General features: G+C 36.7%; 1 protein-coding gene across 1 annotated transcript in view; it reads right to left on the reverse strand.

Annotated features, from left to right (window-relative positions):
* Positions 1-19,192: 19,192 nt before the first annotated feature.
* The window catches only part of elfn2a (extracellular leucine-rich repeat and fibronectin type III domain containing 2a), a 127,441-nt gene continuing 120,136 nt past the window's right edge, over positions 19,193-26,497 (reverse strand). Inside the window, exon 3 of the mRNA XM_065244659.1 lies at positions 19,193-25,832. Within this exon, the coding sequence (XP_065100731.1) occupies positions 22,753-25,533 (2,781 nt within the window). The 5' untranslated portion in view covers positions 25,534-25,832 and the 3' untranslated portion in view covers positions 19,193-22,752. The remainder of the gene's footprint in view (positions 25,833-26,497) is intronic.

The raw sequence follows: 26,497 nt of genomic DNA on the forward strand, positions 1-26,497 counted from the left end.
CTCTTTATATAATATCCTCTATTGAAATTATTGAGATTTGAATGGAACTTAGCATCTCTTTGAATGGCCATCAAAAGAGATACAGGTTATAGATTTTATAATGGTGGAAAGTATCTAGCAGCAGATGCTAAAACTGATAAAGGTAACCAGCTAAACAATGACTCTTACATCCACTCATTCAATTGTGCATTTTTATAATAATACTCAGGTTACAACAGAACATTGTTGTAGTCGAGACCACCTAAACCGAGACCAAGACAAGACCAAATGGTGTTGAGACCAAGACAGGTACATACAGGTCTTAACGGCTTCACTTAGATAAATCATTTTAAATGCACATTTTAGCGGTTTCCGGTGTCTTCATCAAGGGAACAAATGAAAATAAATGGAGAAACGCACCAAATTGGTTGCAAGGCCACCAGGGTTTCTTTCTATGTGACTGGTGCGTGCGGGGTGCAGACTGCACACCCGTCAGTGACGTTTACATTCTGGTCCATTCGGGTCGGACTTCTTACATGAAAAACATTTCAAAGTTTAAATCCAAATTCAGTTTCAATCTAGTATGTTCAAATAGAGGATAGTAGCTGTTTTACGATTAACAAGTACTGTAAGTTTCATTAAGGCAACCCGTATGAGACTCCAAGAATAAAAAAAACCCATTAGATGATTTGTAAAACCGTCAAAGTTAATTGATTTAATTACAGCGTGCCGTAAGACCAAAGTGCTTTAAGCACCGAAGCCTCCTATAGAGTAAAGAATGATTAAGTGCTTTGATTCTTTCTTTTTTATCTCAATAATTTCACCTTCACCAACCATTGCTAATTTAACTTCACGTGTGCTTGCTTTGCCCGAAACGTGCAACTGAGACCACACAACCAAATGATACGTAAGCAAATAAGTTTCAATAAACTGCATGTGCCGAGTAAAGGATTGTGATAAACATCACATCCAACTTTGGCTGTGATTTTATAATATATGGACATGAAGAGTTTCCAGCCTGATCTTACGAGAATGCGTACATATTTTACAAGTTGGCGAAGTCGTATTTAATCGTACGAAGTTAATCGTACAAAAACGTACGTTTATCATAAAAAAAAATCGTATGAATTAGCCACCTAAATACATACAATTTGCACTGAGATAGCGTTTGTTTGCATTTCTTCTGCAATGTTGGTCTCTCTGGTAGACCATGTTTGTGGTTGAATTCTCATGGCAATACTTCAAACAACAAAACAGCTATACAGATTACCTGTGTAACCCCAAACTTTGTATTACCCCCATCTGGTGACTCCATTAAAACTCTGAAACTGAAAGTAAGGCATGTCATTATAAGACATCTACAAAGAAATGAAAGATGAGCTTTTGTCTTCATGCTCACAATGAAACAAAGGATTGGAAATCCGCCCATCCTCATGATTAAACTGAATGAGTGTTTTGCCGATTGGAGGAATCCATCAATGGGCGCAAATGAGTAATAAGTCAGGACCTCAGGAGAGCCCATCAGGGTCCTGGGGGCGGAGTGAGTTCAGTCCTACACTTCATTGCAGTTCCTGACTGGTCACGGAGAGGAAATGAATCAGTAATGGGGCCCGAGTCCATTACATTACAGGCGGACATAAACTCCCAGCTTGACCCTTAAATCAGCGAATGGGGTGTCAGGATGAGCCCCCATTTCTTCCTGCCCTGCTATCGATCTGGCCCTCTCATTACGGTCTCGACACACGGCATAACGACTCAGTGGGTTCATACATCAACGGCTCGGCTGAAGCGCGGTATAATGGTCTTGATATTCATTCCAGTGAAAAGGGAAGATAAAAATGTGCTTGGAGAAGAAGAAAGGAAGTTGACTGGATAAACGTCCTGCATTCTTTTCTAGCCAGAGGTTTGTTGTTTGGTGGTACGCCTGTAAATTGCAACACACAGACATACAGAATAGCCAACATTGTTTTTAAAGCACGTTCAATATAAAATCTGGACAAAAACACTGATACTTCAACCCCCCCCCCCCAAAAAAAACCCCCCCAAGCATTCTGTGTGTGTGTTTGTGTGACATCACAGGTTTGGCTTGTAGTGTGTCATCCATTTTGCTTTCAATCCCACAATTCCCTGCGCAGGTCTGCCGCTCGATCAGCTGCCATGGAGACTTAAATTAACGTAAATAATCGTCTATACACGATCCTGGAACCCCAAGTTTGACATAATGGCCCATGAAAAGGAACATACATCTATGTTATGGAAAAACAAACAAACAGGCTGTTTATGGGAGATATTAAGGAGCAAAATTAATTAATAAGGCAACATAGTGTAACAGATCAACATTCGCACAGTCGTCTTGTTTGGATTGTTACACAGTTAACACAGTGTGTGACTTCTGCTAAACTGTTGTTGTATTTCTCTGCTGTGCATGCTGGGATTTGTCTGTCTATAGCAAAGTTTGCTTCTGCGGTTCTGCTTTACAGCATTGTGTAACATTTGCACTGTGACTGCGACACGAGGACCATTTTTGTCTGTTTTAAGTGTTTTTATTTACTTTTAGTCGTGTTAAATATTTAACAAAGTAAATAAGTCACAGTAGTCTCTCAGTGTTTACATTTTAATATCCGCATGCTTTCATTTTGGTCTTGTTTTTTTTTAGTAACTGTGCAAACATTTGCAACCTTTGGCATTTGGAGACTATTTGACATTTGGTTTTTGTTTGGAAAGGGGGAAAGGGAGATTAAAAACTCGACTCTATACCAGCTAAAGAACCATTTTAAAAGCTCCTTGTATGTATCATTAGGTATAGATATATACATTTACTGTGGGTTTACACCAGACGCGAGTTCAACGACTTGCGCGAGTAGATTACATACAAAGTCAATGCAAAGACGTGATCAGACGCGACCTTGCGTGGGGCGATGCGAATGATGCTATATGGGCGCCGCGTTTACAGCGAAAACACGCGCTATTCGCCTCAAACGCGTCTTCGCCCAAGTTGAAAATATTCAACTTGAGGGAAAAATTTGCATATGCACGAAGTTAAATCCCGCGAGTAATCTAGAGCGAGTAATGCGATGCCCCGCATTAGGTGTGTACTAATTTGAACTCACTTTTTTAATTGTAAAGGTGTACGTTTTATCCCAGTGAGACACAAGAAATAACTTTTAATTGTTATGTTTTTAACCAACTTAAATAATATTTAGCAAAATGTACTAATAAATCTTAAAAACTTAAAACTGATGTAAAAACACACTCTCAGTCCACACACTGTAAAAAAAATAGTTGGTCCAACTTTAAAAAGTAAGTTACCTGGTTGCCTTAAAAATGTGAGTTATTTCAACTTAAAAATATTAGTTAACTCAAAAAATGTGTAAAAATCACAGACTGGAAGTTGTGTCCATGTTGTCACCCCTAGGTTTGTGAAGAGCCAATGCTATCTCACAAGAATTTGTACATATTTTATAAGTTGGCTAATTCGTGTTAATTCATACAACCACATTCGTACATTTTTGTACGATTTGACTTGACCCCTGTGACGTTGGGGTTAGGCACGGGGTTAGGTTTCTGTCTTTTTTTTTTCATGAGAATCGTACATTTTTGCACGATTAACTTTGTATGAATTCATATAAATTAGCCAACTTGTAAAATATGTACACATTCTTGTGAGATCAGGCTTGGAGAGCTTTTTTGGAGCCAATAGTAGTCACTATCATGGCCACGCGTCACCATGCATCACTTGCGGATAACCGAAAATGCGTAAAGAGGCCGGACGTGGGTGAAGCTGAGGTGGCTGGTTGCTGAAACCACGCACGCCGAACTTGACGGTAGCGACAGCAGTGGCAGTTCACCCGTCACTCAAGTGGCCACGCCCTTAATTATGCAGAACTTTAAAGCTTAATATAATTTAAACGGATGAGTTACAAAAAAATTCACCCCCTCACAGTTGTCACGAAGGAAAAAATTACCTAAATAAACCAAAAACACTTTTTGTACAAGGCTGTAAACATATTTTCTGCTGTAAAGTTGGGCATTTTAATGTGTGGCTTTATGGGTCTGTGAATCCCTTTTGGAGCCAGCCTCTAGGGGCCAGTCGATGAATTGCATTTTGAGTCACTTCCGTATTGGCTTCATCAGAGAGATCGGAAGGTTGCCCCTCGGTAAAAAAGGTTTAGGTAAGTAATTTTAATGGTTGAGTAATATTTTTAAGTTAAATAGAGGCTGGGTGCACAATTTTTGAGAAACGCTTTGAAAAAAGGAAGTGCCCGAGTACCAAAACACAATTGTAGCCAATTAGCAGTAAGGGCGTGTCTACTAACCGACATTGTTGCCTGGGTTGCGTTTGTGTGGGGTGGGTCTATCAACAAAAAAAGGTCTAGACTCAATTGGGGTAGGGTTGTGCTTGTTTAGGTGTTCAAATGTCAACATTGGCTTTCAGAGATTGTGTACCAACTCCACCTTTAACTCAAAATATTAAGGCAAGCAGGTAACTTCCTTTTATAAGTTGAACCAACATTTTTTTACAGTGTGGACTTAGTGTGTGTGTTTACACCGGTCTCAAGTTTTTCAATTCTCCTAGTTACACTACATTATAATAAAATGTATTTCTCATACCTGCATGAGGATAAATTATTCGTCCTTGGAGAACAGACAACATTCTTTGCATCAGCAGCAGACAGACTTGAGACTGCTATCTGTGTGTAATGTTTTGGTTGTAATTCCTAAGGGACAAAAACTTAAACCAATAAAACTAACTCATCCCCAAGCCAACTTTTTTATCACTCGCATTGTTTTGTGCCACCTAATTGACATTACAAACAAACCGTGGTTGAAAATACCAAAATAATACAATGTAAAAATGTAACATACAACACCTGTGAGGGGGTTGATATCCAGTTGAACCAAACAAAGGGAATCTATGCTGGAAAGAAATTTATTACTCTGTGCGAATGTAAAGACAGTCTGGTGAATTATTAAGTAAAATGGAAAGGTACAATATAACAATGTTTGGGCGTTCACACAGAGTGGTAATAAAAATTTATTGAAAATATAAAAATATCTATTTGTACAGGAATCAAAAGAGGAAAATACAAATGAGAAATGTCACCACAAAAAAAATGAACAGAAGGAAAATATGTGACCCAATCTGTGAAAGTCTTAACTTTCTACATAAAGTCATCCTACATAACGTAAATAACATTCAGTGAAAATAATATAACCTTGATATATTTCAGGTCACGTCAAAGATTGAAATCAATGTAAAATAAAACTTTGATTCTTTCAGAGACTTTAGCCTGGATTTCACAGACAGGGTCACAAATGATGAACTGCGTTATGGATCCAGAAGGAATTTTAATCATAATGTACACACGTGCTTTTTATTCAATGCACACGTGACCTATAACCTCCTTCCCAACATTGCTTTTCAACGACCTCCAATGGGACAGGGGTTAACTGTGTAGCATGCAACCATTTTGGATGCCGTATCAATCACTTGAATCAATATAATTGAAAGCTTTGATTTTGGACACAGTGACAAAATCGTACGTTTTCCAGCTATTGAATGAATTAACATCCAGGTGACCCCGACAAGATTGTACCAGTCACTCGAAGACTCCCAAGGGTCACGTTGGCTTTTGTGATATTAAATAAAACATCGTTCGTGATTAAAAGCAAGACAAAATTCAATCGATTGCAGCTAGTAGTTTATACAATAGGTCAGATGGATTGAATTTGGCTCATCATACTCTGAGCAAGTGGTGTGTCGCTTAAATTCAAGTTTTTTTTTTACCCCAAACATCTCCGAGTTGAGTATGAAAGTCATTAGAGTATTGAGTTTGAAGTGGCGAGAGCTATTTAGAAAGGTAGTTGATGTTCAGAGGACACATTGTGCCGATTTTTCTTGACAACCAATCAAAAAGATGACAAATGATCTTGTTTAGTCGGTCTTGACCAGAAATGCTGTTGTTACACCTCTTTTAAGAACCCAGCAGACCTATGGAGATGTCAACATCCGTCACTAAAGGACTTTATTTGTCATGGTGTTGATGCACCTAACAATGCCAAAACGGCTTGAACTAGAAGAACCCTACACTGCAAAAAATTCTTAGTATTTTTGTCTTGTTTTCAGTAAAAATATCTAAAAATTCTTGAATTAAGATGATTTTTTTTGGTGAGCAAAACAACCCAAGAAATTAAGTCTAGTTTCTAGACCAAAAATATCAAATTTAAGCGATTTTGTGCATAAAACAAGCAACAAAAATCTGCCAATGGGGTAAGCAAAAAAATCTTGAAATTTTTTCTCAAACACTAAATTTAAAAAAAAAAATCAAGAAAATTTTGCTTACCCCATTGACTTATTTTCTTGGGTCGTTTTGCTAGTCACGAAAAAGCATCTTAATTTAAGAATTTTTAGATATTTTTACTGAAAACAAGACAAAGGTTTTTGAACAAAGGTAAAACGACTTCAGTATAATTTCACTGACTGGGACGAAAGTAAAACACAGGTGGGTCCAAAGTAACACAACAAAATACAATCAATTTTTGTGTTTTTAGTAAATATACATGACTATGACCTTGTTTGTATGTAACTGAAAACACTATTTCATTTATCTTTGAAATTTAAAATGAAAATGTAATTTCATACATTTTTGCAGTTTTATAAAATGTTTCAAAAGCAACATGACCCTTCAAACTTGAATTGTTGAAAACATTTTTTTTACAGTTTAGACACTATAAAATTAAATCAAATTAGAATTTTTATAAATTAGAAATTTTCAACATAATGCAACAGTATTAGCAAATGTTACTTTCGTAAAGACAGGAACTCCTGACATTTAAAATTTTATTTTGAAAAACCTTGAGAGGTCAAACTTCGATGTGTTAGAGAACTAAATAACCTGTAGATTGACTAGTATATTAACACATAAAACAAGACACACAATGCGTTATAAGAAAAAAATGACCACTTTAGGAATTTACTTATCATATTTGAAAACACATAGCTTTCCGGACCCACACGTGCAAAACGGTGAGAAAATAACACAATATTTGTCAGCTCTGTCAAGGGTCGCATGCCATATTGGAACAATATATTTAAAGATATACAATGGACATATGTATAGTCACTCCCCCCAAAAATTTTCTTAACAAATAAAGTTAAAGAGATATCTTATAAAATTATCCAGATTTTATCCCGTCAAACACTTTTTACAAAAATTTAGTAATGATATTGATAGATCCTGCTCATTTTGTCAAGTTTCTTCTGAAACTATAACTCATCTGTATTGGGACTGTCCTTAAACTAAGTCTTTCTGGAGTGATATTGAATTTCTAATAGTTCAAAATATTCTTCCAAACTTTTCTTTAACTTATAGACACATTCTTTTTGGTTTTTATTTTGATGACACTATTCAATGCAAGCTTTTGTATCAATCTTATTTTATTTACCGGAAAGTTTCATATCCATAAATGTACAAAAAATAATCCCCACTTCATTCAAACAAGAATTTAGTTTATATTTGGATACAATTTCGACATCTGTTAATAAGAAAGCTGTAAAAACTAAACATTTGTAAGTTATTCAATATTTTACTTTAATTTGCTTGTAAAATGCCCTCTCTATTTTTTTTTTTGTTTGTTTTTTTCCCCTTCATGATCTTAATGAGAATTTCTTCAAGACTCCATGTTCTTATCTTTCCTGACGATTTCTTTTGTTTATTACTTGAAAATTATTATTTGTTGATGTATCTTCTTTTTGATTGCAATAAAAAAAGGGTTTCATGCTTAAAATGCTGTCATAGTTTGGAATGCAAATGTTAACAGGGCTCGGAGAAAATCGCTTTGTTACTTTCATCCAGGTTCTCCCCTATACTTCATTACATTCAACTAAGGTAAACCAACCAACAGCTCTGCATAAACACTGAAAGGGGTTAATTATGTAGCAGACAAACTGCAGGTCAAAGTTCAAACCAACATCAAATAAAGTTATGCTAAGCGGTAACCAAGATCCATTTAATAAATTGCAAGTGTATTTGAATTACATTAAATATGCAATAATTAGATAAACAATAGCTGGGTTACCCTGATCTTATGCACATTTTAAAGTATTGCGTAAGAAACGAGTAATGAAAATGCCGAATTTCAAATATAAAATCCCTTAATTTGCAAAAAAGTTTTTACGCTTGAATTAGGAGGTTTTTTGACTTAAGCGAAAAAGAGTAAATGTGAATAATGGGAGATGGACACACATTTGTTGAATAAATTTTGACGTAGCGAACAATAAAATGCCAAAAATATGAGTTTCATAATTTTTCGTCATACATCCACTCAAACTACATAAAAGATATATTTTTAGGATCATTGAAAATACAGGATATCATGCAAATATAACACTTTATTTCATTTTCATGTCTTTTTCTCATGTCTATATTTTCAATCATCTTAGTTACAGATCATTGCACGACCCCGACCGTTTAAAAAAAAACACACCCCTCCCCAAATACACTCTGGTCCCACCCGAGATAATGATATACAGAACAAGCTGGGTAGAAAAACAGTCATATACTCTTTACAAAATTCACAGATGTGTTCTTTCGTTTTAGTAAATTACTTCATTCAGATAGGTAACCTAAACATTGTAAACTTGATTGGCACACGTCTACACAAAAATAAAAAATATACATATGCGAATTTACACATAAATCACTTCTGGTATGAATTATAGGCAATATTCTTTGTTTACTTTAAATGGAGTTTTCCCACAATGCCTCCTGATCTTCACACACTGTGAGCTACCGTTGATAAACCTATGATGTCAGCTTTTTCATAAATAACGTAGGATCGATTTAAGTAAACCCGCAATAAAACAAATCATATTATAAAAAGTGAAAATGGGAAAATGTAAAATGCAAGGCAGCATGAATGGGTTATTAGGCTGGATAAAACGGATAGCTACGCTTCTTCGAGCCATCTTCACAATGATTATCCTCAGCGTATTATCCACGCGGAGAGCGCAAGATCCCACACGCTGGCCGCAGACTCATTAACGTCCCGAATAATGTAACACCTGGTGAGAGGCTGAGCGCACACTGATCGAAAAATTACTCTCTCCTCATACGGCCGTCAAATGTCCATATAGAAAAATAAGTAACCTGATGTGTTCATGTAATTAACAGTCACTCACACAACAGTCACACACAGAAAAGCAAAAAAATGACAACAACGCTTTATGCGCTTTCATTATTAACTGGACCATAGAGATGGTTAGAGATGCAATGTGTATAAAACTTAAAGTGTGATTGTATCTACTTGTACTACAAGCATTCAGCAATTACAAACCTAATGTGCATCCTATGCTCTTAAAAATTTCTACATGAGCACTAAAAAATGTTCTGTCTACATCATAAAGTAAAAAGAAATATAAATACAATAAATTTATAAAATAAACGGCCAAATACCTTTATTTTTTTCTGATCAATTGAGCGCACATCACACATGATCAGTACAGTAATTTTCTCAGTAGAACTTCCCACATGATAAAATACCGTAGTATACTTAAGTATTTAATATGATAAAATTCCTACAAGATGTTGTTGTGTTTTTGAACCACACCATAGTAAATATTAAAGCTAATATAGTATTTACTACAGTTTATCAAACTGATTATACTACAGTATATATTAAAGTGTAGTAATTACTACAATATACTACAGTATACAATTTACTATAGTAAATACTAACGCATATTACAGTATTTACTACCGTTTATCATTTGACTACAGTTAATACTACATAATACTATAGAAAACATTAACAAAGTGTAGCACATACTATACTATACTACAATGTACTACAGTTTACTATAGGAAAAACTACAAACTAAAAACTATACTTTGTTAATGTATACATACAGCTTATGTATACATTAACAAAGTGTAGTAAATAATATTGGCCTACTATTCTACAGTATACTACAATGTGCTATGGTTTACTATAGTAAAAACTAGAGTATACTACACTAATTACTACAGTTTATCAATTCACTATACTAGAGTGTACTATAGTATAGACTAACAAAGTGTAGTAAATAATGTACTATACTACAGTAAACTACAATGTACTACAGTTTACTATAGTAAGTCTGTGGTATACTACATTATTTACCACACTTAATCAATTCACTATGATTAATACTACAGTATACTATAGTATACACTTACAAAGTGTAGTAAGCAATATACTATACTAGAGTATACTACAATGTGCTACGGTTTACTATAGCAAAAAATATATAAAGTATTCTACACTAATTACTACAGTTTATCAATTCACTATACTGAAGTTAAAACTACAAAATACTATAGTATATGCTAACAAAGAGAATAGTAAGTATAGTAAATAATACACTGTACTACAATGAACTAGAGTTTACTATAGTAAAAACTAAAGTATACTACACTAATTGCTACAGCTTATGTATGCCGTAACAAAGTGTACTAAATTATATACTATACTACAGTATATTACAATGTGCTACAGTTTACTATAGTAAAAACTAAAGTATACTTCAGTAATCACTGTTTATTAATTTACTATACTGCACTTAATACTGCAGAATACTATAGTATGCAATGACAAAGTGTAGTAAATACTATACTATACTACAGTATACTATAATACTACAACAGTTTACTATAGTAAAAACTAAAGTATTCTACACAATTTACTACAGTTTATCAATTCACTATAGTTAATACTACAGAATACTATAGTATACATTAAGAAAGTGTAATAAACAATATACTATACTTCAATGTGCTACACTTTACTATAGTAAAAACTAAAGTATACTTCAGTAATAGTAAAAACTAAAGTATACTTCAGTAATCACTGTTTATTAATTTACTATATTGCAGTTAATACTGCAGAATACTATAGTATGCAATAACAAAGTGTAGTACATACTATACTATACTACAACAGTTGACTATAGTAAAAACTAAAGTATACTACACAATCTACTACAGTTTATCAATTCACTATAGTTAATACTACAGAATACTATAGTATACATTAACAAAGTGTAATAAACAATATACTATACTACAATGTGCTACAGTTTACTATAGTAAAAACTAAAGTATACTTCAGTAATCACTGTTTATTAATTTACTATACTGCAGTTAATACTGCAGAATAATATAGTATGCAATAACAAAGTGCAGTAAATACTATACTATACTACAGTATACTATAATACTATAACAGTTTACTATAGTAAAAAATAAAGTATACTACACAATCTCCTACAGTTGATCAATTCACTAAAGTTAATACTACAGAATACTATAGTATACATTAACAAAGTGTAATAAACAATATACTATACTACAATGTGCTACACTTTACTATAGTAAAAACTAAAGTATACTTCAGTAATCACTGTTTATTAATTTACTATACTGCAGTTAATACTGCAGAATACTATAGTATGCAATAACAAAGTGTAGTAAATACTATACTATACTACAGTATACTATAATACTACAACAGTTTACTATAGTAAAAACTAAAGTATACTAAATTCTTTACCACACAATTCAATACAGTTAATACTATAATACTATAGTATACATTAACAAAGTGTAGTACATGCTATACCATGATATAGTATTCTACAATGTACTACAGTTTACTATAGTAAAATCTGTGGTATACTACATTATTTAATACAGTTAATCAATTTACTTTGATTAATACTACAGTATACGATATTAACAAACTGTAGAAACTACAGTAATACTAATGTATACTACAGCATTTACTACAGTTTATTAATTCACCTTAATAATTACAAAATACAACAGTATACATTAACAAAGTGTAGTGAATATTGTAATATACTTCAGTATACTACAATTTACTATAATAAATACTAAAGTACACTGCAAGTATTTTCATGTGGGTTACAGCAACGTACATTTACAACAAACACACCAGTTAATAACATAATAATCCTGAACCTGATGCTAACCGCCAACAAACATTGACAGGTCACACCCTCATTAGCAACAAAACCCGCTACTGGATGACCGCTAATCCTTCTTAGCACCCTTCCGAATTCGATCTTTCTTGCAATTCTGTTTTAAACCTCATTAAATGATACTGGGCTGGATTCCCGAACAGGAATTAGCTTAAGCCAGGACTAGGCTTTAGTTTAATTATGAAATATAACGTTTTAACAAACATGCCTTACTAAAAACATTACTTGTGTACATTTGTGTGTATTTTAAGATATGCCAGTGCAAGTTGTTTTCAGTTTGAACAGCTCTTACATTTATTTTAGTCTAGGACTAGCACTGCTGTGGCTAAGCTATTTTATACAGCATAGTGTCCTCCCTGCTGGATTCCCCCACCATTAAAGGTCCTCAAATTGGGTAGGAATGATAAAATGGCCCCATAATGAAACCGCAACTTCGGTCCTGTTAGAGCTCTTCATTTCGGAAAATCATTTCATTTATTCCACGGAAGAAAAAGACATGAGTCGAACAAAGGGAGTTTCAGCTAGTGAGAAATATAAAAATTTCAGTATCAGCATTGTTAGCAGTTAATTAGTATTGGACTATTTTTAGTACCGTGAGAACGTATTATGCCATTATCAATGTCATTCTGAGCTAAAAATAGAGTCGGAAAGAAAAGAAAGAACAGGATTAATCCATCTCCATTAGAGTAATACTGAGACTATTTCAGTAATTTGGCTCCATGAAACCCAACTATCTAGAGTCTAAGTTAATATGAGTCATCTAATGGATATGATAGAGATCTTGAAGAGGTTAATGGGGTTTCAATGCTAAGCCTTAGCCTATGAAACATAAGCAGTAAACCCGAAAGCAAGTAAAACTGAAATAATGAAAATAATGCACATTTAAAATTTCATTTTGAAAATATAATATTTACTTTAGAGTGATTCATCTGTGTAAGTTTGGCATCAAAATGCCCCGCCTCCAAAACACCGTCAATCCAGGCCACCAACCCCTCATCATCACAAAGCCCTCTTATTGTTCAATCCAACATGATCTCATGGAAATTCGTGTTATAGTCACGAACAATTTGATTAATTTATTTGTGTCCATGGCACAAAATATCTTTTTAAGGACTTGAGCACAAAGTTTTTTTTACGTGTCATTCAGCACGAATTTAAAAAATAGTTTTTTGTGTCGGTGGCCCGACTTTCTTTTTCTTGTCATTTTATGTATTGTTTTCAAAAAAAATTCCCATATTATTAATCATTTTTGCTTGGGGTTAGTTTGGGGGTTTGGGTTAGGATGTACTTTTATGTATTGGTTTCTACGTTTTTTTCTTCCGCTTTTAAACTATTCTCGCCTGGAGTTGGGGTTAGAGTTGGGGTTTGGGTTAGGATGTCTAAAAATGTAACAAAGTGATTCTAACCCCAACCCCAAGCAAAAAGTGGTAAGAAAATAGGAAAAACAATGAGAAAACAATACATAAAATGAAACAAAAAAGAAAATCTTGCTATTGACAAGAAACACAATTTACAGAAAATTGTGTGACTGACACGAAAAAGACATTCATGCTTAAGGCACAAATAAAGCTGAATTTCGCAAAATGACCCTGGACCACAAAATGAGGCATGTGTGTCATTTTTTATTTAGATTTATACTTCATAATTAATCATAATATACATCTGAATAAATAAGCTTTCCGTTGATATGGTTTGTTAGGCTACCCAGTCTCACGAGGTTTCGTGATATAGTCACGTAATTTTTTAATTCTTTTTTGTGATATTATCACAACTTTCCGCTTTTTTTCGTGATCGTATAACGAATTCCTGTTTTTGTGTGATTATCACGTATTGGTTACTCAACTGCTTTTTCCTATTTTTAAACCATTGTCGCTTCGGTTTAGGGTTAGATTTGGTGCTTGCATTAGAATGTCACCTAATTTTTTTATTCTTTTTGTGATATTATCACGACTTTCCACGTATTTTCGTGATTGTATAACGAATTCCTGTTTTCGTGTGTTCACGTATTGGTTACTCAACTGCTTTTTCTGATTTTTAAACCGAAGCGACAATGGTAAGAAAATAGGACAAAACAGTTGAGTAACCAATACGCGGTAATCACACGAAAACAGGTATTTGTTATACGATCACGAAAAAACACACAATAAAAAAATTACGTTACTCTATAACGAAATTTCGTGAGACTGGGCTGTTGTTAGGACAGACCAATATTTGGCCGAGATATTGCCTTTAAAGTTGTCCATATGAAGTCCTTAGCAACATTTAACTAATGATAAATACATTTTTGACATATTTTCAAAATATCTTTACACAAAATTATGTTTATTCATTATTTTTTATTTATTTATTTATTAAAATTCCAAATTCCAAATTCCAATGTTGCGTGCATATGATACGCCACTCCTTCCCGTTCACTTATACGGTGCATCTTTTCATGTTGTTTTATGTATTGGTTTATCTTTAATTTATTTATTTTTTTATGATTGTCGCTTAGATTTGGGGTTAGAGCAAGTTTTTGTCACATTAAATAACTTCGTAAACCCCAATTCTAACCCCAACTCCAAGGGACCATGTTTTAAAAATATACAAAACATGAAGAAACCTCTCTAAAATGACATCCTAAAGCAAAAACCCAAATCTAACCCCAAACCCAAGCAAAAATGGTTTAAAAAACAGGAAAAAAGAGAAACTAATACATAAAACGACACAAAAAGATGCGCCATATAAGTGAAAGGACTGGCGTAAAATATGCACGCAAAATTGGAATTTGGTATACGAATTGCACAAATTTTCACACTCGGTGCTATTTATACGCATTTCATGAGAATGGGTTGGGTTTTGTGATCCATGGTCACATAATGCTCACATGGTTAAAATAAAATGAATACCATACACAGGTTTATATCTTCTACACAGAACTAAATAACGATGGATAAAACATCTTTCGATTCGAGTTTTCTTCTCAGCCATCTTTTTAACCACTCTCTGCTTTTGCAACACAGCCAAAGTGTATTTTTCACATTTAGCCTTTACTCTCCCTGTCTTTCTCGCTCACACATTCTCATACCGAATAATGTTGTCCTCCGTTGGTGTGCTTAACTGGCTGGAGGCTGTAAATTTTTGTTTGTGGAAAACAGTATGGGGCACAAACTCTCTTTGTTGCTATTCACTGCATATCTGGACTGCTCTTATCCTGTTTGCACGGCTTAACTCGAACTCAAACACTGTATCCACATCATTTCTAGCACTAGAAACATCAAAATGCCATGCAATATTCCTGAACTGCGTTCATAATACTTTCAATCTTCAAGAAAACGCAACCTGCTACGTTGGCCTTGAAGAGAATGATCAGCTGTTTAAAAAATAACCTGAGATATATTTGCTCACCTTGGCCACTAATGCTGAAAACTGATACATTTGCGAAGAATGTAGCCGTTGGACAAAGTGAGTATCTATTCATTAATACTCTGGCATTGAGTTTTGTATTTCAAGCTCAACGTACGCTGATACTGTAAACTCTAATTTATTCATCTGGGAAAAACCTTGAGAGTTAATAAGTAAATATGCTCAGAAGAAAATCTATGGAGAGATATTTTAATCCATCCCAGGCATGATATAAAGTAGCCGTTTCTTGGCTTTAGCATATTTACGATAATTAAACGCCTGGGGTGAAAAGCATTACAAACTTTCGAATAACACTCCTTAAGATCATCCCTCAACGGCACACAAAACCCAGTTTGTGTGTCTAAAAGTGTGCATACTACAACTTTTACAACCTAAACTAACAGAACTTACAAGGCCAAAGCAAGTTTGATGTTTCAATCTCATTAAAAATTAATCGGGTCATGCTCTGGTTCACGGTTTACAATGGCCCTGTCCCAAATGGTGCACTTCATGTGGACTTTCCAACACTATTTCACGAGAATTCGTACATATTTTACGAGTTGGCTAATTTGTATTAATTCATACGACCACATTCGTAAGTGTTTGTACGATTTGCCTTGACCCCTGTGACATTGGGGTTAGGGGTTTTGTTTCGTTGTTGTTTCATGAGCATCATACGTTTTTGGACGATTAACTTCGTATGAACTCATACAAACTAGCAACTCGTAAAATATGTACAAATTCGAACTACCTTGTCACCACAAAGCATAGTAACTTTGTCGCACATTCGTCGTTTGAACCATGTTGTCACGTGGGAGGTGAAGTACTAATTAATCTGTGCAAATCAATTTAATGTCAGATTATTGCTGTAAATAACATATATTGCATCGGAAGACTGATTTTGTTATCATGATTTAGTTATCTGTTGTTTATTTTCAAGATATTCATTTCATGCGCAAGTTCCCTCTTACGTCACTCCTTCCAGGGTTCCCCAGGGTCTTAAAGCTCGTGGGACTGTGCACATGCGCAGTTTTCAAATGCAGCACTTTCATTTTGTTTACAAACTTAAAGACGTAATATAAAATGTTGATATATTTATAATGATGGATATAGAATGTACTACATGTTTTTTGCTTATTTTGTTCAAAAGCATGATCAATGTAAGTCTACATATTATAATAACAAGGAACGATGCTTCTAACGACAGGTGAAGAGCTGTCGTTCAGACCACACAAGTTTGCGATGCAGCTTGCGAATGTTCGTTTGAACTATGGTTTCGGGAACTACCCGCATTTTGGAACTTGTGACCGTAGTTGGCTAACGATGCTTTCGGGAAACGCACCCCTGGACTTTCGGTCTCGTGACCTTAAATTCCACGTTCTCGCTTAGTCTACGAGACCCGTAGAATGTCCCATCTGTCATTTTTACATTCCGAAGTGTGCTCCTCAGCGCCCCCTTTGCACCCTTGATGCGGTCTAACTGCAGCAAGCTTCACGCACTTTACAAACCCAGAAGTCCTTGCGAAAGAGCAATCAGACCAATCAGATGACGGAACGGTTTACAATGATGAGCAACTTCTCTTCCTATTTGCGGCATGACGCTCGAGTCTGTCCCAAAATACGACTTCGGTGCGCCCTCAAGCATCCCTAAGGTCTGCAGTACATGAGGTCATCAAAGTGTGGACTCTGAGGAAGTCCTTAAGTCCAGAGTGTGCCATTTGGGACAGGGCCATTCTCTATAAAGATTGCCTGTAAATGTTTTATCGTTCATCAGTTAAAAAAAATATCGCTCAAAGTGAATCGAACAATAAAGATACAGTGAACGATATTGTTTTAGTTGTGGTGTGCACTCCGCTATTCTCTTTAATATAAAACAATTTTTTAAACTATACTTTGTAAAGGAAGCAAAACAAAGACAGCGATCACCCATACAACACAAACAATGTTACTGTAAAAATACAGTAAAAGTGATCTCAATAATAATACTTGACATAGCTTACCAACAATGCTATCTCATGGCAATTCGTACATATTTTATGAGGTGGCTAATTTGTATTAATTTGTACGACCACATTCGTAATTTTTTGTACGATTTGCCCTTGTGACGTTGATGTTAGGGGGGTTTATATTTTTTATGATAATTGTACGTTTTTGCATGATTAATTTTGTACGAATTCATGCGAATTAGCCAACTTGTAAAATATTTACAAATTCTTGTGAGATCAGGCTTATATAGCTTACTGTAAGTACAGTAGCAATCTATATAGAATCTACTGATCATACTATTCTTTGTGGACCCATCAATAAAGTAAACTGTATCTGTTCTCCATATGCAAAAATGCGAGTCAAACTCAAGGCATGCAGAACTAAAGCTTGGATCCCTTTGATGTCTTGGTTGACCTGCTGAGTTAATACAAGTCTTATGATAAGGGAGTGGGAAATACTATGTGATTTTTGCATTGAACAGAGTGGTACCAAGGAGGGCGTGAATAACACGATTTTTATTTCTTGTTCTCACGTCTATTCTGGGGTCTTGTAAAGGCATGATCAAAACAGTGCATGCTGTCCAGTTCATTAGGAAGTTCAACAGGAAAACCTTTCCATGTTTCCTAATCATCTACTGAATTCAGCTTCAGAAGGCCACATAAGCACACACACATACGCACACACACACCTCACTCAAAGCATGCAGAATAGAGATATGAATAAAAAATCCCTGGCACAATACATCAGCGCTGGAAAAAAAACGAACAAAAAGGCTTCATCTCGCGCCAAACATGCGACTATATTTGACAAGAGGACAATGGTAGTTTTTGAAAAGCTTATTATCTCTATGCACAACGTGCTTGGAAGCTGGAGAATCGTGGGCAGGAAGTCTTTCACAATTCAAAACTTTTATTAGTAGGAGTTTAATGTTTAAACTCGGCAGTTGTCGATAAAACTGTACAAAGAAATGTTTATTGTCGCTATCTACTGTATGTGCGAAACGTTCGCCTTTTTCCCACATTTAAACAAAAACGCAGCATGAAGTTAAAAACTTGGTTTTGTAAAAGTCAAACTTTAATTTTGACTCATTCCCCACATTTTTTTTAAGTTGCCCGCCAGCATTTTTTGTGATTTTCACAAAATTCCTTCCAGGAAAATTCTTCTAAAAATATATAAACATACAAAATATATCAAATGAAAGAACAGACACTCTGTTTTCAAACAAACAATAAACAAACAAACAAACCAGGAACAAAAAAACGTTTCATCCTATTTCAATTTTTTCTCTGCTTATAAACTCTTAAATATGGATATTTTTCTTTAAAAATATTTTTTTAGCAAAAAGCTGAAATAATTGAATTTTTGTAAAGGAATTTTATTGAGATTAGATTCAGAACGATTATCAAAACATACACAGAGTTTAAAATTAGTAAATAACATTTTGGATTCAGTTTTTCATAAATTGGGTAAGTGGATAATCGCGGTACTATAGATTAACATAAAAATTCTTTTTATGCAAATGTTTTCTCTTAATTGACGAGATAACTCGATAATGGCGGGGAAAGAGTTAAATTTTGACCTGTGATAAGTTGACATAACTCATAAAAACAAGTTTTGTTTTTGTAAAAAACAATAAAAAAAATGCTGCCATTCTTATGCTGCGTCTACACCAGCCACGCTAGAGGCAGCAAGCGCGGGTGGTTTACATGTTAAGTCAATGCAAAGACGCGATTAGGCATCCTGCGGCGCGAATTGAGCGTTGCTGCGGAAAGCGCGCGAGTTGAAAAATCTAAACTTCGGCGGATTTCCGTGCCGCGTTGACCAATCAGGACCTTGCTGTAGTAGTGACGTGATTACAGGAAGCGAGCGGAGATGCAGAAGCCCCTCCCATGACGCGGATTTCCGCATGAATGTCTCTAATGACTAGAATTTCACCGGCGGATTTTACTTGCGAATGAAGCGAGTAAACTCAAATATTCAAGCGTCCAACTACGCGCATAGGCGCGTTTTTGCCACCTCTACCGCGGCTGGTGTAAACGCAACATTACAATACAGCTGAATTTCCTGCGCGACATCCAAAGTCAGCAAATTTCCTGGTTCATATTCGTAATAGTGGAGCCCTAGGAATTCTGGAAAAAATTTATTTTGGTCATGCAAATATATACAAAGATATTTTTCAGTCAATCCAAAACAAACTTTTTTAAAGCTATAAAAAAAACGTACTGCGTAAAACAATATTTATTTAGGCTGCCATTAGGAGTTTTGTATGTTTTAAATGTAATGTTTATAGTTAAGGCTTAAACACTATACTTTAAAAATCATCATGTGATTGTTGCCTTGACTACGCTCGATCAGGAGGGCATTCTGGGAAAAATCAATCCGTTATTTTACTATACAGTGCTTATCAGTAATTTGATAAACATCACATCAAAAAAACAACAACTATATTAATGATTGACAGTTCAGTTGTAAAACAACGCTGCTATTTTGATAACAAAAACAACAACATATAAACAAAAAACAGGTACAATCTTACAAATGTTTGGCACCTTCCTCAAGTCAAAATAATCACTCTGTTTAAGTGCAGAGGGGGCACTTTTAAGACTGTATGTGTTTGTAAACGTATACAATATGTGTAGATTGTATTGTATGTGTGTGCATGTGTTTGTTTGTACGTGTACACATACAGCAATTTTGTATTCACTGGACATACCCATTTGAAATCTAATACTACTTGTACATGTACCGTATGTAACAACAGTTAGTATAGATTGTACTCTTGTTGGTTTTGTTTGTGTCACAGTTTTCATAGTCATATCTTTCCATGGGCACCCACACATGTATACACACAAAATCCAACTCATCAGCAGGAAATAATACCACAAATAATTTTCATTCCTACAATCTGACGATATACTTCAACAAAACATTTCAAGAGGTTAATCATTTTTCCCAATTACTGCATCGTAGCTACAGTAGTAATCTCCTTCCAAATAATAACACGCGCCTTGAGGCTGTTCAGCAAACTCATCTAACTGAGTTTAAGAATATAAAGACGGTGTAAAAAACAACTTTTGGTCTCCTAAATGGAAAGAAATGAGATTTCAAAAAGGATAATGAGGGTTCGGGGAGGCATATGCATTAAACTGGAGCGGAAATAATTTTGTAAGATTTGTGAATGTTGCTTCAAGGCCGTGCGAATATTTTTTCATATTAATCAAATTGATTGCACCCTTTAAACTAATGCTGGTATTTGGATCCCGTGGACCTTTGAGGACTGTGGTTTGGTTTTGTGGTCATTTTCAATCATACAAACAAGTCTAAGTAAAATTTTTCATAAGGGAATGCGCTGTATACCTGATAGCGTCAATTCTTAATTACAAAGTATTGATTTTAAACCCTGACGGATGATGTTGATGTGCCGTGCCGCTAATGCATGCTGGGAGTTTATATTAATGTTAAATGCCGAGGTCTGGGCCAAATACAACTGCGAAATCATGATCAATATCCTCCCGTCACTGAAACTTAATAACACTTGACGTCTGACATGCTCACACACCTTAAAACCGTTCACAAACAAACCTGCACATTATGTAAACCACAAGGTCTTGAGAGTTATAAAGAAGCTCTCAAAATGCTTAAAACAAATGCAAATCATACACTTTGTATTTTTAAACCAATCAAGTAAAATGGAGAAAGTCTGTGTGCCTTTTAAAGGTGAGCCCGCAAGGCTCCAAAGATGAATTTTGGGTGATGACCTAACCGGAAAGGGCGAGATTAATTTCAATTACTTCTCCAATCTGGCCGTGTTAATATTATTAGCACCTCTGTGACCCAATGACTCTTCTGCCGCAAATTACTAATTAATTTTCCCCATTAAGCCATGCAAGGACAATAACAAGGTCTTGAAAAAGGGAGATGTGAGAAGTAATTGAATTTGCTTCATACCTTCCCTTGTTTGACCACAGTCGACATCAGGTCGACAGAAGTGGGTTATAACCAGAAACAAAAGGTTGGATCAATGAGGTCAGACAAATGCATAGCTGCTGCATTTCATGAATGTGAAATGTGGCATTATACGGCTCTCTGGAATACTTGCATCTGATAGGCTAGTTGGTGATTTGTCGGTTAATAAAATATTCCAATCAATATTTCTGAACAAATGTACAGTCAGCTGCTCATTATAGCTAAATAAATTCTTGGGGGATACTTCGCTTCACATCATGGTCTATTTTATGATGACGATTGGATGACTACATTATCTCTTACATGGAAAGTACACCTAGGACCCAAATCCTTCAGTATCTGTATACTGGTGTAGCATTTGCTTCCAAACAGGCAAAACAAAGCAAACTTTTCCTGCAATGTGCCTGTAACTCTAACCTAGTAGATTTTCACCCTTTATCAAGTTCTATAACTAGCTGCCATTTGTAGTTATAAATCTGCTTTCAGATCTAGTCCCCTAGATATGAAATCTCAGACCCAAACCCAATATTATACTTTTTAGTCTTTGGCTAAAAACTTGCCCAAATGAAGAAAATGTCTTTGAGGCAAAGAGCTGACTCTGCCACAAACAAATGCCAAAAGAAAATTACCATTGTGTGTTGATCGAATTCCTGAATGCTAAGCACATCCAAATGGGTGCTTATGGTTTGATAAGTGTTTCCCACACACACTGTAAAGCAGGGTTCCCCAAAGCTTACCCTGCAGAGTTTAGCTTCAACCCTTATCAAACACACCTGAGCAAGCTAATCAAGGTCTTCATGATCACTAAAAAAACACAGGGGTGTAAGTTTGATTAGGGTTGGACCTAAACTCTGATTTGGGGAACCCTGCTATAAAGTATGCTTGGCTTGAATGGAGACTAGGAAATGGGTGGGTAGAGATTATCTATGTAATGAGCTGTGGCCTCGACAAAGCCAAATTCATACTTTTATTCCTTAATTTTTTCCTACTTACTAATTAACAGTGTCAACAATCATCTTGACAAGCATTAATTGTTATCATCCCTTAAAAACGAACTCAATCATTTGTGAAGACCACCAATTCCTCATTTTAGAGCATTATTTTGTCAAACTAAGGTGGGGAAGTTTACAGTTGGAACACATGGAAAAATGTAGATATTCTAAAAGAAAACTTGATGCCTTTTAAGTGCCACATTTCCTGTGCATTTCTGGTTGGTTGCTTATCTATGCCGTACTGAGTTTGGAACACCTGCCTAATTCTGTCTCTTTCAGAACGCTTGTCTCTGTGGTGGCCTGTAGGGACCAAAGCACCTGCTGATGAAGTCTGTTTAGCTGTCTCAAGAGCCATTGGTTCTTTTCTCCACAACCTCTCTTCCTGCTGTTGTGTCTTTTACAACAATCACAGTTTCTGCTGTGCTGACACTCCCTTCCAGTAGTCCAAAATGTCATGCAGATCTTCATCTTTCGCAAACTGCACTTTCTTTCGAAGAGCATGGCCAGCCGCTATGTAGGCCTCCTCACGAGGGCTTTTCTTGTAAGGTCGAAATCGCTCCCAGATTTTAAGAGTGCTCTCGGAAGAGTACTCAGGGCTTGAGGAATACCCTGAGTAATTGTGATGACGGGGAGAAAGTTGGGAGTAGGCAGTGTCCTTCTTGGTGCGAGTGAGAGGCTTCAGAAAGGAGACTTTTTGGGCAGGGGAGTCAGTGGCACCCTCATAGTAGAGGGCGGGGAAGGAGTGTCGGTGCTCTGAGCAGTGGTAGTCTGGGTGCACCTGCAGGTGGTGCTGCTGAGCTGAGCTGCCCCCACCTCCGACCACAACACCACACCCACCCGAACCACCACTGCCACCACCGGCTCCCCCTCCACCCCCGCTGCCACCATCTCCTCTGCCATTGCTAACTCCCTGAATGCCAATTAAGGGCAGCCTCTCTAGTGGATCCCCGCACCGAACAGGGCTGCCTTTCTCGGGGTACTTGCAAGGGTCTTGGTTGCGAGGGTCGGGTACGTCCATGCTGAAGAGCCGAGCGCTTTTAACAGAGCCACTAGAAGAAACGCTGCAGCGGTTTTTCACAGAGTTGATAGGAACAACTGCTGCATCTGCGCTAAGTTGCCTTTGCAAGGGGCGTGCTGCTGTGGCTGGGGGAGGGTCCCTGTATGGAGGGGAGAGAAAGCCCCCTCCACTGATGCCAGGCCGCTCAGAAAGGGGTAAAACAAGAGGAACAGGAGGTGGAGGATGGATTTTAGGGGACGACATGATCTGGCATGTCTCTGTGATGGTAGGGGAAAGGGGAATTAGCCCTCTGGCTAAGGTGACACTAGGAAGGGAGGGTGAGGCAGTGTTATCTGCTGTAGTTGCAGTGGCCGCAGAAGCTGCCACAACAGCTACAGAGTCTAGTTTGAGGGCATCAATGCAATTGTTGATGATCTGGTTTACCTTGTCCACCTCCTTGGCAATGGTGGAAATCTCAGAAGTTGAGTCTCGGCCATCATCATCAGAGTCATCAGCTCCGTTAATCCCATTTTCTTCTCTTGACATTTCATCCCCTAAGCATAATAACACTCCATCTCTCAATCGCTCCTCTCCTCCTGCTGATGTCCGCACGTCCATGTAGTTACCTTTACTAGTGACCATGGCCTCTGAGAAAGCTGTGGCCATCTTTTCTGCTTGTGGCAGTGTGGAAAGTCGAGAAGAAGTGGTGTTGGCCGAGCCATGGAGGATGCCCAAGCTGGAGGAGGTTGACTGAGGCAATTTACTGTGGTGATGTTGATGATGGGACTGGTCATGGAGTTTCTGCAAAACAGAAGGATCCTTGGCTGCTGCAGCAGCAGCTTCTGGCCCATAGCGCATCTCCAATATTGTTTTCTTGACACTGATAGACTTTTCTTTTTCTTCCTGTATTCGACGCCTACGTAAGCAGTAGTACACCAATCCCAACACAATGACCATTCCAAACAAACAGCCTAAAATGGTCATAATGTAATGGGTGGTGGTAGATGGGTTTGCTTGCAAGTCATCAGGGCCAGAAGCCCGTGTTGCAAAATACAGGCAAGTGTGATTGTACCGCTGCGAATTGCGAATAGAGGCAACACAGACAGTGTAATTTGTGTGAGGTTTCAATTTGTCTAATTTGACAATCTCTTTTTTGTTCTTTAAGTTCATGATGTCCGACACATAAGAGTTGTTGTACTGTACCAGAATATACATTTTACTGTAGGGCTTGGGGATTTGTACTAAGAACGATGCCGTGTACAGGGACACTGTTTGGAGCTTTATGGTTGGGCTGTACGAGGGGTCTGTGGTTGACGAAGCTGTAGGCTGGTGATAAGGTCCTATCTGATCAGAAAAATCAATCCCCATTCCCGAAGAGTCCAAGTCAGGAGGCAGGGCAGTTATGCTATTAACAATCATTCCATCTTTGCACATATTTGACAACATGACACGAGCATTTCTTAAATGATTACCTCTAGGACTTAGCAGAGGGAAACCAAAAAGTTCTTTTGGTGTCTCGCATTGAAGCCTGTCATATGTGTGAGTTACATTGTCAAATGCCTCTAGCCACATAAGGAAGCTGTACAAGTCACAGCCACAATGGAAAGGGTTTCCAGCTAGCTCACAAACTATTAGCCGCCCCAGGACAGTGAAAGTGGACGCATCCAGCTTTGCTAATTTGTTCGAGGACAGATCAAGACTGCTTAGGCTCGGACACTCCCAGAAGGCATTTGCCGCAATGACCTCTATAAGGTTATGCTGAAGATATAGGCACTGCATTCGACCCAACCCTCGTAGCATCCCCTCGGTAAGGTTGGTTAATTTGTTGTAACCCAACTGCAGGACTTGTAGATTGGCCTGTCCTGCAAAGGCACCATCCTCGATGTAGGAGATTTCATTCTTGGTGAGGTTGAGGTCAGTGAGGTTGGTAAACCGGCTAAGTGAGCTGAAGAAGACTGCCTTGAGCTTATTCTCGTTTAGCCGTAAGTCATGGACGGTGTTGTTAATGTGCTGTGGTATTGTCTCATACGGAGGCTGGTTTTGACTGCAGATCGCCAACCACACATAGCCTTTATCTCCCTCAATTAGCCAACAGTCACTTCTCACAAAGGAAGGTGCATGAAACAGGAAAAAAAGAGGGAGAAGGAAGGTGGTTGGAAACCCACAACGAAGGCTAAACCTGCAGGCCATTGTCAGAGTAAAATTGGATTTGTTTTGATCAAGGAGAGAGAAAAGAGGTTTGGGCTCAAAATAAGACAAATGATCTCAGGAGATGGATGACCAATATGATTAGAAAGACAGCTTCTGGGAAAAATCTCTTGAGGGCAGTCACAGCTGTACAGGAAACATGACGCCGAACATAGTCCCCATTTTACGTGGTCCTTATTACAGGGTTATAGCTTCGCTCGCCACAGCTTTAACTCATGGTTCTTGACTTTCTTCTCCTTTTCAACGGCCTTGCCAGATGCAAACAGTGTCAATCTGTCAGCCTATGAAACAAAAAGTGGATAGAAAATGAAAATCATTATCATCATTATCAAAACGTTACTTTTGATTCATTTTTCAAGACAATGAATGAATAAATTTTTAAGCTACACAACTTTGTTCTCACCCAAGTCAACAATGTTCAGTTATGTAAAACCTTCCTGCACAAGAAAACAAAGCCAGCAAACTGTTGTAAAAGAAAGCATAACTGACAGCCTAATTAGGCACTCGGATGTTAAACAGCCACGAGTCTTTGCAAGTCACTGAGGTTTTACAGCGTCCCTCAGAATTAATTTAGAATTATCCAAACACCTCCTTAGTTATAAAAATGCCCCAAACGTCTAAGCAGCATAGCTACGGCGGCTTGGGAAAATGCTAATATGTGTTTGTGTGTGTTTGTATGTGTGCACATGTCAGTTTACACAATTTTGCAATAGTCACTCTCTCATTTCTTTCACAAAATAAAGCAACTCTAGTTCGAGATTGAAATTGACAATTCAATTTCTCAACCGACGTCAGCCGATCTACCGCTGACCCACAGAGTGTATCGTAACCACGCATACTCTTAACTTCAAGCATGCTGTCCGTCAACTCGAGGGTCTTTTATGAAAGTCCTCTCATCTCTGCGGGTAAAGATTAGCTGAGAGAGGCTTTGCAAATAAGCATCATT

This window comes from Paramisgurnus dabryanus, chromosome 24, assembly GCF_030506205.2.
Source record: "Paramisgurnus dabryanus chromosome 24, PD_genome_1.1, whole genome shotgun sequence".
Taxonomy (NCBI): Eukaryota; Metazoa; Chordata; class Actinopteri; order Cypriniformes; family Cobitidae; genus Paramisgurnus; species Paramisgurnus dabryanus.